At 45.5% G+C, this 15,149-nt stretch overlaps 1 protein-coding gene across 3 annotated transcripts in view; it reads right to left on the reverse strand.

Moving 5' to 3' along the window:
- VPS53 (VPS53 subunit of GARP complex) overlaps window positions 1-15,149 on the reverse strand; it is a 136,107-nt gene that overhangs the window by 15,963 nt on the left and 104,995 nt on the right. For 2 of the 3 annotated variants that reach the window (XM_041000211.1, XM_041000210.1), the window contains 2 exons: window positions 4,884-5,032; window positions 1,565-1,634 (listed from right to left, as the gene is read on the reverse strand). In XM_041000211.1, the coding sequence (XP_040856145.1) occupies window positions 1,565-1,634; window positions 4,884-5,032 (219 nt within the window). Of the gene's footprint in view, window positions 1-1,533; window positions 1,635-4,883; window positions 5,033-15,149 lie in introns of those variants that run through there. The other variant, XM_041000212.1, reaches the window with a different exon arrangement.

The following is a 15,149-nucleotide window of genomic DNA, read 5'->3' on the forward strand; positions in this document are numbered from 1 at the left end:
TGAGCACTATACTGCTGCCATCAGGCCCCGTTAGTTTTGTGCCCATGACCTGCAAGGGTCGACAGTGTGTGAGCACTATACTGCTGCCATCAGGCCCACTGGTACTGGAGTCCATGCAACCTCCCAGGAGGTTTCCCGAGACAGTGTTCAGACTCTGCTACTGCTGGCTGGCAGATAGATTATCAGCACAGATGGGCAACGGAAACACAAAGAAACACAAAACCAAAATCATGTCTCTGGGTCAGAAGGCTTAAAATTACCAAGCACTGGCATTTGCTGTGGCTTGCCATGTGCCAGGCTATGCCAGGCACACTGTGCATTTTCTTATTTAATCCTCACAATTACTCTGTGGAATAGCACTATGATTTTACAAGGAGATGAAGCAATTTGTCTGGGGCAAACAGCTGTCATGCTGCAGACACAGGACTCAGTCTTAGCTTTCTGGAATCCCAAAGCCCACCACCTCAGTGCCCATCCCACACTGCCTTTTCATAGCCTGGAAAGGCCATTTGCAGAGAAAGGGTTGCAAACACATTGCACTTCTTTGCTCCAGAATGGCTTGCTACTCATAGATGCTGTTCACCTGGCTCTCCCTCTTCCTGATGCCCACAATGCAATGGGTTGTGTGTTAAGTGGCCATCCTACTGGGCATGACGTGGATCAGAAAACCGAAGGCCAGGGAGGGGAGTTACAGAAGAGCTGGGCTTCAACCATGCCTACTTGTTCACTGCAAGGGCAGAACTGCTGGAAAGCTGCTGAGCAACAGAATCTTCTACCAGGTTTTCTCAGCATGGAGGGAGATCTGGAGAGGATTTATTTATTGTAATGACTGCATGAGAATCACTTTCGGTCAGCATAAGAATAGTTGGCATCTCAGTGGGGATTCTGAAAGAAGTGCTGAACAGCTCTCTAAACTCAAATTGCTTCCAGTTCAGAAGGTAGGAGACAGCAGGGAACCCAGCTCATCCAAGGTGAGGTGGCCCACGTTCTGCAAGGTATCTTGATGCACAGAATCCAAGTGAACCAAATGGAGCTGGATGGGGAAGCTGCTTGGGTGCGGTACACAGTTCTTCAGTACCACACAGACAAGCCTGTTACTGTGAAACAACCCCTGCCTTAGCCACGACGGGATCTGAAACCACTGGAGCCTCTGCCTGGAGTTTTTCTCCTGGTCGGCAGAGGTTGGGCGCTCCCAGCAGCCTGCTCTGACTGTCTACTCTCACTGCCCTTTACTCCTCCATTCCCCACAGATACCCTTCCATGTGGTCCAGTCTTCCACACTTAGCACTATGCGGAAACAATCTTCGTTCCTATCAGAATGTGAGCACCAGGAGGACAGCCCTTTTCTACACCCAGAATGCTGCTTATCTTGGCCACATTAAAGCAAAAGTTTTCCAAGTAAACAGGTGAGTGGATTAAGGAAATCACCAGGTCACCAAATCAGGGACACCAACTGATTTCTGTCTCCATGGCAGTTTCACAAAGGAAGGGGACGTGTCATAGATGTGAACTAGAAGGGCACGCACTGGGTTTGGAGACAAGCCCTGAACTGAGGTCATCTCACCTGCTCCGCTCCCACCATGCTGATCGGCTTGCACTTGAAGAGGTGAGTGATGAATTTGGGAATGAAGGAGCTGTGAATAAGAAAGAAGGAGCAGATCAGACTTATTTTCTCTTTAGTAAAGAACTGCAGAAACTTTTAAATTAAAGCAACACTTCCTTCCATAAGAACACAAAGAATCAAGGCAAGCACCACTGTCTTTCTTTCCCTTCCAACCAAAGGAAATTGTGTTTTGGCACATGATTTATTTTTATTTGAAAGGCAGATTTTACAGAGAGAGAGAGATCATCCATCCACTAGTTCATTCAACAAATGGCTGGGATGGCCAGAGCTAAACTCATCCACAGCCAGAAGCTTGGAGTTTATTCTGGTTCTCTCCTGTGGGGGCAGCACCCCAAGGACTTAGGCCATCCTCCACTGCTTTCCCAGGCCATCAGCAGGGAGCTGGATGGGAAGTGGAGTAGCTGGAACATGAAATATGGGATGCCAGCACCACAAGATGGAGATTAGTCTGATGAGCCACAGTGCCTGCCCTAAGAAGTCTTTTTAGGAAACACTGCAGAGGTCTCAATCATAAAAAATTAACTATACTAATATGGAATAGAAGTTGTAGACAACAGAAATGATTACAGTCAAGGTTGACCAGGAGGTGTCATAATGGTCCATGACAGAGTTAGGAATGACAGAAGCGAAGCAGGATTTGCAGGTTTTAGTAAAGGCTAGCTGGTACCTCCCTCCTCACTCATCAAATGACACTCTGAAGTTTGCAGCCTCCTTGTTCTCAATCTCTCCCCATCTTTCCCTGTGTATTTGTACCCACTCTAAAATCTAATTGCATACACATTTTGATGGAATGGGCACCAGCACCCAGCATATCCAGCTTAGCCACAGCCCCATCTCCAGGCACAATGGCCTGGCTCTCACACAGTCACCAACTTCCAAACCTGGGATGACACAAGACTGCCCCTCGCTTTCAACTCCGGCATCCACTCACTTATGCCTGAATGCTTTTATCTGATCCTACACATTGTCCTCACTGCCACTGTACTTCTCATTTCTTACAGAAATGCCTTTTGCCTCCCAGGGTTTACACTAGCAGGAAGCTGGAGTCAGGAGTATGAAGTTGGTATCTAACCCAGTTACTCTGATATAGAAAGCGGGAATCGAAGCTACTAGTCAAATGCTCACTACCTGTTTGTAGTTTTAACTGTAGTTCTAACCAGTGGGTCATCTTGATTATGGGAAAGGCCATCATTACTTCAGACACCAAGTAGAGGCACCCATGGCTGTACACTAGTGGGCAGGGAAGGAACTTGAAGTCTGGAGATCATGTCTAGGGGAACGCCTGCTGATCAGAAATCATTGTGAACAAGGGACTGCTTGAAAGAAATATTTTAGTCTTTAAAACTAGGACCAAATAAGCAATGTGAGATAGAATGCATGACTAACCCCAACTGTTTGCACAGTTGTAACCCAAGTTATTTCACACAGCGGTTGTCTGAGCCTGTACCATGGAACCGGATCTGTGTGTTAGTCTACAGGGGCTGGGGTGGGAATCCAGAGGGATCAGACACATGCCTTTGTGGAGTGAGTCCCAGCAATGGGAATGGTAGCTGAGAGAGACTTCGTCAGGCTGTTGGAAGGTGGTGTTGATCACCTTGGGCTGGGGAAGTCTCCTCAGAACTGTTCCTCCAAGGTTTCTAGTCCTAGATGAGGATTTTATCAGGATGTAAGGGTACCACAGATCCAAACAAAAGTTCTTTGTAGATCACAGGTTGAACTTTCCCAGATGTGAGAGGTGGGTATCCTATCCCCAGTACAACCACTAACAGCTTAGTAACATATTTAAAGGGCTCACAGGGACTATGAGACCAAGGCTGGGATGAGCTTAGCAATGGACCTCTTAGTCACTTTGCCCTAAGTTCAGTGAGAACCCTGTGCAGCCACACTGGAGGCTTTTGACCATGAACAGATTCTACTGGTACTATAGGGAGTGTCACAATGTGATTTATCAGGGAGGCTTTTAACATACACTAATGAGCACCCAGAGAGTGAGGAAAATGTCCACCCCTGGTCCATCTGCCACACTGCAAACATTAATGCCTCCCTGGAGAGCACACACTATCCTTTCTTGACAAACTAGAAACCAAAGCTAATGCAACAAGCCACTCAATTACTGCTGTTCCTAAGGGATTTATGTGTGTGCATGTGTGAGACAGGAAAAGCCCTACTTGAGTACAAACTGGGAGAGATTCAGGGAAGACAGAAACTTGGAGTCCTGAATCATCACTGGGGAAGTAAATGAGAACAACCCTAACACAGTAGCCTGGGCTGGGCTGACCTTCCTGAAGCCCTGCCCTGTGCAGTCTGCCAGAATGCTGTGTGATAATTGAGCAGACGAGACACTGACCCTCGACACGGCTTGTTCTTGTGGGAATCAGTGCTACAGCCAGATGCTGACTGGCAAAGGACCAAGCCATTTCCTGGCTTCAAAACTCAAGGCAGAAACGGCCACACATCAGGCCACGGCAGGAAGACGTGTGGCTCTGTAGTCACTCCATCTACTTTGGCAATGGGGTTCCATGCTTGCCCGGCACCCAAGGGCATTCACAAGAGGATATGTTTTGGTAGTTATAGTAATAAGTACTATTGGGAGGAAGAAAAGGTTCAAAAGAAATAGAACTGACGGTTTCTACTATTAAAAAGCTTTAAAGTCTAGTCATGGAGACAAAAGTGCGTATGTGTAATCATTGAGAAAGAATTTTAATGATCCCAACCCGAGCGAGGAATGGTTGTGGCCACACAGTTCAGAACAATAAGGTTCTCTCATTTTTGTTTGCCTTGATGCGGCTGCTGACTATATTGCTATCACTCTACGGCACTGAGAAGCATATTTAGTTTTATTATTATGCTTCGTTTGGGGTAACAATTAAAATTAGTCTGCCTGCAGCCACCAGAATGAACCTCAGCTGGAGTGCGAGAGCATGCTGGGTGGTACGGATGGCATTAAAATAACCAGCTGGTATTAGGGGGATAGATATAGATCATTATACATTCTTTTTTTTTTTTTTCAAATCCATAGAATGGATAACACCAAGAATGAGCTCCAATGTAAGCAATGGCCTTTGGGGGCAATAATGATGTGTCCGTGTTAAGCTTATCAGCTGCGACAAATGTGCCACTGTGTGTGGGATGCTGATTTTTGTGTGTGGAGGCAGAAGGTATGTGGGAAATCTCGCAGCCTTCTGTTTAGTTTTGATGTGGAAGTAAAACATCTCTTAAAACAAACCAAACCCACTGGTGAGAATGCTCCAGGACTTACTTTGCAAATTTAATGCAGAACTGAGTGAAGTATTTTCGTGTGGAAGCCAGGTTGTCACGGATGATGGGGACATTCTGCTTAATGTGAAGAATGACGGAGGTGACGTAGGGACTCTGGTCACCAACATGCTCCACGTTCTGCCACTGCATCTGGAATAGAGGCAGGAGAAGACTGGGGTGAAGAGCCTTGGCAGGAGAGTGTTGCCTGTCCCTGTTCTGTCGCCTGTCACTGAAGCGGGGCAGGGTGGATAAGACATGAAGTCACAGCTTGAGATCACAGCAATTCATTCCTTCTGTTCTGGGGAATTTGTCTGACCCATTCTGTATGGGCTGATCATGAATAAAAATAAGGATCCTTCCTGGTCCTTGAGGGTGTTCAACTCAGATAATTTTCCCTTTTCTATCTTGTTTCTGTCATGCTTAGATCATCTTTCCTCCAACCTGCTAGTCTGTATAGGGACCCTCACCAGCCAGTTGAACAGAGATCCTGCTTTTGCTTTGTAGTTATTTTTCATTTTATTTGAAAGAAAGGAAGACAGAGAGATATCTTTCATCTGCTGGACCCAAGTACTTTAGCCAACACCTCTGCTTCCCACGGTGTACCGTGGCTGGATCACAAGTGGAAGAGTCAGAGCTCAAACCATGCACTCCAGCTGGAAGGCAGGCACCTCAAACAGCGACTTACCCATTGAGCCACATGCCCATCCCAAGGATGTATTCTTTTGTCAAGTATTCTCCCAGCAATACTGTGGGAGAATAGTGGGGAGGACATTTACTCTAAGCAGGCACAGCTTGGGAGACTGGAGGGACAGCAGGCCCACATGAAATAAGACCTAAAAGGGAATTAGACTGTTCTCTCCAGTAAATTGGGAACAGTTTGGAATTCTTTAAAAAGGAAACCAGAAAAGATGGGACATGTGAGATTTGCTGCAGTGGCATCTGGGGGAAGGGGAAGAGAAGGTGGAGGAGGGGCAGGTGGCGTAGATGAAAGATTAGTGAAGCTGGCTGTTGAGTACACAGGGCTCACTGTACTGTTTTCTCTACTCAAGAATATATTTGAAATTTTCTACAAAAAATTTTTTTGAAAAGTGTGCCTTTAGAATATTATGCTCCTCTGAACTTCAGGACAATGATAAGACTTCATGAAAGGGAATGAACAAAGGATCTCTGGCAAACACTAGGGGCATATGAGGTGGGGGGGCAGGGAAGAGGTGCCAGGACTGTGAGGGTGACAGGTCTAGGGGAAGCAGACATTACTGATTAGACACATAGTGTTAGTTCCTTGGCCATGAACAAGGGGAATAGGGCACGTGCTCTGGCAACATTGGCAATGAACCGCCTGCAGCACTGGGCTTGGGGAGGTGGGGACGCAGCAAGAAGCAGTGGGTGTCCCCTCCCTCCAGAGCATCTGTGGGAGAAAGCAGGGAGGCAGTACGGTCTCCCAGCCTGCCCGGAGCCAGCAGAAAATGGGACTTGCTGGAGTTCTGCTGAGTTCTCAGTCTGCAGCTACACTGTGTGCCACAAAGGTCCCCTGCCAAGCCCAGACCATAGAATTCGTTCACAAAGGCACCGTGGTGGTTCTGAGGCCCATATCTCTGGCAACAAAGCACTGTGTTTATAGAGCTCTTGGGGAAATGAGAAATTCAAGATGGAGACAACTTGTTTAAAAGAATCCTATTCTACTCGGAGAAGTCTCCAGCCCTGGGATGCTCAAACAATGCTATGTTTTGTCCTAACGTTTCTTCACCTCAGCAGGTACTTGCTGTTTGGAGTGGGCAGTGTGTGTATGCTCAGGACTGCAGGAAAGAGAGGAGGGGCGTCTCAGCTGCTAAATGACAGGAAGACCAAGGTCTAGGCACAGGAGGAGTCTTAAGCAAGCCTTTACAACCAGAAAGGAAATGGCTTTTCATTTTTTTCACTGGGATTAAAAAAAAAAAAAAACTGAAGCAAATAACTGCTGAACAGTAGGAAGGTCTAAGCTGAACTTTATATTCCAGTGCTTAAGCTGCATGTAATTTTTTCCACATTACTTTTTATCTTATTCAAGATGCTTCTTTCTCCATTTGATTTTGTAGCTTTGACCAATTCAAATAATGAGCTCACAGGTCGAGACCAGAGTTAACAGGCCTGTTAAGTCTGCACTCTGCCTCCCTGCCACCCGGCCCCCACCCCAGCTTGGTGGCAAGCCTTGGAGCGGAGTGCACTGGGTGAACGTGGGCAGCTGGGTAGAGCTTGATGCCCCCACCTACAATCAACAAGACGCACCGGAGGTGATCACCACTGCTTTCCAAGTTAGCAGTCCGTGCATTTGAAAATCTCAGAAGAGTTTATAGAAAGTTAACAAGACACCACAGTTGTGCCTTCACTGACAAGGCCCCGAGGAGGAGGTGGTGAAGGGCTCTGCCAGACACGGAATGAGAGACCTGGGACATGTGTCCCTGCTGGTCAGTCAGTCTGTGCATCACCAAATTCCTCCTGAAGCCAATGGCCGAGTCAGTGTTTATCCATGTGGAAGGTTTTTGGCTGGAGATCTGATTTGCTTTCACACTCTCTCCAATGAGGACTCCACTGGTCAGGTTAAAAGAAGCATTAGCACAAGTCAAGTGAATTCATGATTTTAAATTGGAGTCAAACTGAAACTTAAATTTGAGTCAGTAAGAAAATGATTTAAACTACTAGAAAACAATGAAAATTGGCATTGCCCTTACTACTTTTCAGATTTTATTTATTTTTATTGGAAAGGCCAAATTACAGAGACAAGGAAAGACAGAAAGATCTTCCATCTGCTGGTTCACTCCTCAAATGGCTGCAATGGCCAGAGCTGAGCTGATCCAAAGCCAGGAGCCAGGAGCTTCCTACAGGTCTCCCATGTAGGTGCAGAGTTCCAAGGCTTTGGGCCATCCTCTACTACTTTCCCAGGCCACAAGCAGGGAGCTGGTTAGGAAGTAGAGCAGCTGGAATACGAACTAGTACCCATATGGGATCACGGCAAATGCATGGCAAGCATTTTAGCTACTAGGCTACCATGTTGGGCCCTGCCCTTACTATTTTTAAAAATGTGCCAAACACAGCAGGCGGTGACACTGCCTGGGGGCCATCCCAGTTGCCTGAGGCTTGCCATGGCCTTCCCCAGGCAACTGCAGGATTGGGCTATTGCTTAAATTGCCAGGATACTGATGCTAATTTGAATCTATTGTGTGGCAAGACCTTAGAAAAAGGTCTACTGAGAAGCTAGCCTTCTTTGGGTGAAAGCTTAAATTCTCTCCTTTTCGACTATTGGATTAAGGAGATAAGGATCAGAGACTCAGATGTTTGGACTTGGAGATCATTTCAGCCAACTGGAGTCTACAGCTAGAGTTTAGGCTGCAGGGTTGTGGCCAAGCAACGCCTCTACTCAGGCAAACACTTTCACTTGTCTTTTTTTTTTTCAAAGTTTTTTTTTTTTTTTTAATTGAAAAGGCAGATATAAAGAGAGAAATAACTTCTGTCTTCTGGTTCACCACCCAAGATCGCCAGAGCTGAGCCAATCTGAAGCCAGGAGCCTCGTCTCATGGCCTTCCAGGTCTCTCACGTGGGTGCAGGGTCCCAAGGCTTTGGCCCATGCTGGACTGCTTTCCCAGGCCACAGGCAGGGAGCTGGATGGGAAGTGGAGCAGCTGGGACATGAACTGGTGCCCATGTGGGATTTTGGCACACGCAAGGTGAGGAGATTTAGCTACTAGGCTACCAAGCCAGGCCCTACCTTTTTGTTGTTGTTTTTAACATTTCTTTTATGTGTTTGAAAGGTAAAGTTAGAGAGAACCTGCTGATTCATCTCCAAGTGGCCACAGTCAGGGTTGTGCCAGGCCAAAGCCATGAGCTTCTTTCATGTCTCTTATATAGGTGAAAAGGCCAAAAGACGTGGCTGCTTTCCAGGCACATTAGTATGGAGCTGGATTAGAAGTGGAGTAGTTGGGATCAAACAGATACTCACAGGCCTGGTTTGGTAGCCTAGTGGCTAAAGTCCTTGCCTTGTACTTGCCAGGACCCCAGGTGGACACAGGTTTGTGTTCCCGCTTCCCATCCAGCTCCCTGCTTGTGGCCTGGGAAAGTAGTCAAGGATGGCCTAAAGCCTTGGGGCCCTGCACCCATGTGGGAGACCCTGAAGAGGCTCCTGGCTTCGGATCGGTGCAGCTCCAGCCATTGTGGCCACTTGGAGACTGAATCAGTGGGTGGGAGATATTTCTGTCTCTCCTCATCTATGTATATCTGACTTTCCAATAAAAATAAATAAATCTTTTTTTAAAAAGCCAAAACAAATGGGTACCCACAAGTGATGCTTGTGTTGCATGTACTGGCTTTACCTGCTATGCTACAATGCTGGCTCTACCATGCTACTTTTTTTACAGAAGAAGTTATTCCTCTAAATGAACTTGAAATCAACTGAGGGAACTGAGCAAGAAACATCCACTTGATGATAGAGTAATGGTGGTCACGGCACAGGAGAAAGGAATGACTCCTCTCATATCTTTACTCAATGACATGGGTTTCTTAACCCCACAGGGGAGAAAAAAAAATCAAGACAATCTAGGACAGAAAGTGAAGGTGTATGTATTCACTTATGGGCCAATGGGAAAATACAAGTTTTTTTTTTAAGATTTATTTATTTTTATTGGAAAGTGAGATATGCAAAAAGGAGGAGACAGAGAGGAAGATCTTCCATCCAATGATTCACTTCCCAGGTAGCTACAGTGACCAGTGCTGAGCCAATTCGAAGCCAGGAGCCAGGATCTTCCTCCAGGTCTCCCACATGGGTGCAGGGTCCCAAGGCTTTGGGCCATCCTGGACTGCTTTCCCAGGCCACAAGCAGGGAGCTGGATGGGAAGTGGGACTGCTGGGACATGAACCAGCACCCATATGGGATTCTGGCATGTGCAAGGCAAGGGCTTTAGCTGCTAGGCTATCACGCTGGGCTCAATGGGAAAATAAATTTAAAAGCAAATTGAAACTATCAAAATAATAGCATTTTGATTCCTGGAGTTCTCTTTTAGGCAATTAATCTGAAGTTTATAGTTATGAATACTCAGGACACACACACGAGGCTATTTACTGCCAGACAATATGGAAATGTGATAAATTGGAAAACAAACTAAATGGTTAGTAAACAGAATGAATTGAAAACATGTTAAAGGAAGCAGCGGATTACAATAATTAAAGATGATGAGATCTGGAGTCTGTCTGGGTTCTAACATAGTCTGAGCAACGATCTAAGTGTCTAACTTGGCAAATTCTTTTCTCTGAGCCTATGTCTTTTCACCAATATAGCTTGGATGATAATAATATTTATTGTGTTAGTGAAAGATAATTCATGGAATGCTGCTAACATAGTGCATCAAACATACAAATTCTATGGTAAATGTTGGTAAATGTTGCTGTCATGATTTTAACAATAAACACCGAGGCTAGTGTTGTGGTGTAGTAGGTAAAGCCACTGCATGTGACACAAGCATCCCATATGATGCTGGGTCCTGACTGCTCCAGTACTGATCCAGTTCCCTGCTAACATGCCTGGGAAATCAGCAGAGGATGGTCAAGTGCTTGGACCCCTGCACCCATATGGGAGATCCAGAAGAACCTCGGGCTCCTGGCTCTTGTCTGGGCCAGCCCCAGTTATTGCAGTCATTTGGGGAGGGAGCCAGAGATGGAAGATCTCTGTCTGTGTTTCAATATCTCTCCTTTTTGCTGTGTAACTCTGACTTTTGATGGCTACCCACGGCACTGGAGGTGAGGGGTTGGATCTGCTCCAGGCCCGGCATGTCTCCCAGGCTTCAGTCCAGAACGGGAAGGACCACAGGAACCAGTTATGTCACCGGCCTGGTGGGATTCCAGTTGACCAACGGCATACACCTGAACGAACATTCCTTATATAACTGGGGCGTAGAACACCCCTTTGCCAGCCCACGTGTCAAGAGGAGTATAAAACTCCTGGGCACTTATCACAGCTGCCCTTTTGGCCTCCATCTTTCTTCCACTCTGTGTGAAGGGGGCCCAGGAGCAGATTTTCCAATAAAGCTTCCGTTACAACTATGGACAACTTGCTGATATTATTCCACCAGCGGGTGGGCGGGCAGTGGTCATCATCTAACAACTTTCAGTAAATAAATGAATCTTTAAAAAAGAGATAAATACTTTGTATTACAGAATAGTATGTAATCTCTGAAAATATAATAGCTGTAGATTGAATGACACAGGAAACTATTAACATCTACGAAAAGGAGAAAAACGGGTTAAAAAATGGTGTATTTTTGGCACTGTGCCGTAGCAGGCTAAGTTTAATGGGTACTGCTCTGAGTCCCAGGGGCTCTGCTTCCCATTCAGCTCCCCGCTAATGGCCTGGGAAGGCAGTGGAGGAGGGCCCAAGTGTTTGGGCCTCTCACCCATGTGGGAGACCCAGAAGAAGCTCCTGGCTCTGGACAGACTCAGCTTCGGCTGTTTTGCGGTTTGAGGAATGAACTAGCAGATGGAAGATCTCTCTCCTAACTCTGTCTTTCAAATAAACAAAACAAACATTAAAAAGAAAAACTGGCATATAAAGTATGAATTCATTTTCATTTAAAAATATACCTAGGGCCCAACGCGGTGGCGCAAGTGGTTAAGGTCCTCGCCTTGCACGCCCGGGATCCCATATGGGCGTTGGTTCTATCCCAGCAGCCCCGCTTCCCTTCCAGCTCCCTGCCTGTGGCCCGGGAAAGCAGTAGAGGACAGCCCAAAGCTTTGGGAACCTGCACCCGTGTGGGAGACCCGGAAGAGGCTCCTGGCTTCGGATCGGCATAGCATCAGCCGTTGCGCTCACTTGGGGAGTGAATCATCGGACGGAAGATCTTCCTCTCTGTCTCTCCTCTCTGTATATCTGCCTTTCCAATAAAAAAAATAATAAAAAATAAATCTTTAAAAAAATATATACCTATTCATGAAATTACAGGAAATTAAATTTTTCTTCTTTTAAAAATTCTAGGAGTATGCTTTTGGTACAGCAGTTAAAACATGACTTGGGATGCTTGTGCATCCGTATTGGAATCCCTCAGTCCAAGATTTGGCTCTGCTCTAGACTCTAGCTTCTGGCCGATGTGCGACTTTGGAAGCAGCAGGTCCGGTTGAAACAGTTCATCCCTGCCACCCACATGGGAGACCTGGATTAAGATCCTGTTTGCTGAATTCAGCCTGGCCCATCTCTGCCTCTTTGTGGGCATTTGAGGAGTGAACCAATGGATGGGCAATTTTTCTCTTTCTCTCTCCCTAACCCCTTCCACTGTTTTTCTGCCTGTTAAAAGCATTTTCTCTAATAAAGATGATTTGCTTTTATGCAAAAAGTAGTTTAATGAAGAAAGAAAGATGTGTCTTTATCACAAGGAGAAAGTGATCCTGGGGATTTGTAAACCACAGTGCTCTGTGGGCCTTCTGAAATAATTTGCATTTGAATGATGAGGAAAATGAGAACAGACTTGAGGACTGTTCTAGCTTTTTTCCAAAAGTCACTGGGGGCTAATGATACAGCTTCCCAAATTAGTACATTAGCCCTCAAAGCCAACAGAAATTACATGCCAGACTTTAAGGAGATTTAATTTGTTGGTTACTCTTTTTTGGTTTGTTTTTTCTACAACTACCATTAATGGACAAAAAGCTAAGTATGTTTGACTTTGGACAGAGTTAAATTCTTTCAGCTTCATGTTGTGAGTGGTGACATGCCACGTGATAACTGGACCCTTATAATGAGGCCACAGATCCTACTTCTTAAAAAATCCTACTCTGTAAGGCCATATTAGGCATACTCATGCAGAATTTTCATATCTAAAAAACAAAACTCTTTATACTCCCATCAAAACCCCCCTTAGACAACTATCTTTTCAAGAATCAGGAGACTTGGTTTAATTTATGGCGTCACTACAAAAGCTATATGGCACTGTTTTAGAAAGCGAGGTGGGGGGCGGGGGGGTTAAGGGGAAGAGACCAGCAAACAAACATACCAGAAGGACAATTCATCGATTTTCAAGTGAAAAAAACATGAAAAGCAGAATCCTGGACTGTCTGGTCACTGCATTTTCCTCCATGCTGGGAAGTTATTGAGCAAAGCTGAAGACACACCTGATGCAGTGACAAAGGGCCTGGAAAGCTCATAATAAAGTGCACATGACTGCTCATCCAGGGCACGTGACCAACTATTCTTATTGCTTCTGTTTGTAGGCAAGTTATTCAGGCTGACTGCCTCGGGTGCCACATTTGCGTCAAAATGACATAGTGAGAATTCTGTTTGCAAGGTGTGCTACAAATCCTGCACAGACAGGCCTTGCTCTGTCACATGCAAGTTAAGGAATTGTGGGACAAGTGATTTAACTTCTCTGGGTTTCAGTTTCCTCAACTGTGGAAGGAGGAATAAGATGGCTACTTCATCAGTTTACTATTAAAACTAAATGAAGTAGTAATGCATTTGGATGTCTGATTTCTGCTAAGCCCTCAATAAATAGCAACTTTTACTGTCTCATTCTTAGAGAATAACACGAAGTAGTCTGAATGATAATTCTGACATGATTTATAGCAGCACTACTGTAATCTGTAAGAGTTTCCGAAGCACTCGTGAATGTCCCTGGTACTTGGCATGGTCCTGATTAAGGCCATCCTGCTCCAACTCCATCACTTGGTAGTTTCCTCTCCTTGTCCAGCAGCAGGGCTCTGGTCTTGTCCAGAGGAGCTACCCGCTGAGTGTGGGCATTCCTCATTCTGAGCTTTGCCTGCCACCCACATCCAGCTAATAATGCTCAGTAGTTACCTCTGTCTCACTCTGTCACCATTCTTTGGTCAAATGAGTCGTTAAATGGTCTTTTACTTCTTTCTTTACCTTCAAAGTTACGCATAGAGTACTGCTATGCTATGCCACAGACACCCAGGAAAGAATACAACATAGTTGTTCAAAGTTTAACAGGGAAGGCAGAGATCCAAATAAAACTGTAAAACAAAGTGGACGGTTTCTCTAGACAGTCTAGTGTCTTGAAGGAGAAAGAAATTCTTTGGATGAGATAAGAAGAGGTGACACAGGAGGCATGCAATGCCATAATGTAGCTAACTAAGTCTTTACTTGTGGTGTCGCATCCCATACTGGCACCAGTTGGAGTATCAGATTCTTCACTTTCAATTCAGCTCGCTGTCACTGCATCTAGGAAAACAGTGGAGGATGGCCCAAGTACTTGGACCCCTGCAAGCGCGTGAGACCCAGAAGAAGCTCCTGGATCCTGGCTCTGGACTGGCCCAGCTCTAGACACACAGAATAGCTGAGGGCAATCTTGAATCCAGTTTTAACTATGTCAGTTCACATACTGAGTACTCTATGGGACTCCAAAGATGTTTAATGAGATCAGCAGTTTTCACCAAAGTTGGAACTCTCCTAGCTTCACAAACCTGTGCTTGCTTGGAACAAATGGCTCTCTTGCTCACAAGTTTGATCAAAGCATGTTCTGTCAAAACGTGTTCTGCTCTGTTTCAGTAGCCTAGCAGCTAAAGTTCTCATCTTGCATGTACAGGGATCCCATATGGGCAATGGTTCTAATCCCGGCTGCTCAACTTCCCATCCGGCTCCCTGTTTATAGCCTTGGAAGTTTATAGTTAAGGAGCCTTATAGTTAAGGACGGCTCAAAGCCTTGGGACCCTACACCCACGTGGGAGACCCAGAAGAGGCTCCTTGCTCCTGGCTTCAGATTGGTGCAGCTCCAGCTGTTGCAGCTGCTTGGGGAGTGAATCATTGGATGGAAGATCTTCCTCTCTGTATATATGACTTCCCAATTTAAAAAAAGGAAAGCTTAAAAAAATAAATATAAATTATTAAAAAAAAATAAATAAGATGTTGCCTCCTTACAGCATTTTTTCTTGCCTCTCTTCTGGGAGCTGGACTCTCCCCTCTTTCAAAAAAGGCCATATTTTGTACCTTCCTATACCAATTTTCTCATGCCTCACAGTACAGCGTCTGAGCATCCTTGTCATACCATACATTACCTGTCACACACCTAAGCACTTTGGGATACAGTCTGTGCCATTCACAACTTCCCAGCTATTGCTGTTAATCAAAGACAACCATACTGTGCTGGGTAAAGCCTGTTTAATTAGAGGCAAAAATGATGGAATCACAGACAGAAACAACCATAATCACAAAAGTTATTTTAGAAAAAAATCCTAGAGGAAACTACACAAAACAGGATGCAAGCACAAATAACAGTGTGTGTTGAATCAATTTGTGACCACTT

This window comes from Ochotona curzoniae, unplaced genomic scaffold, assembly GCF_017591425.1.
Source record: "Ochotona curzoniae isolate NIBS_2020 unplaced genomic scaffold, NIBS_Ocur_1.0 scaffold_2453, whole genome shotgun sequence".
Taxonomy (NCBI): Eukaryota; Metazoa; Chordata; class Mammalia; order Lagomorpha; family Ochotonidae; genus Ochotona; species Ochotona curzoniae.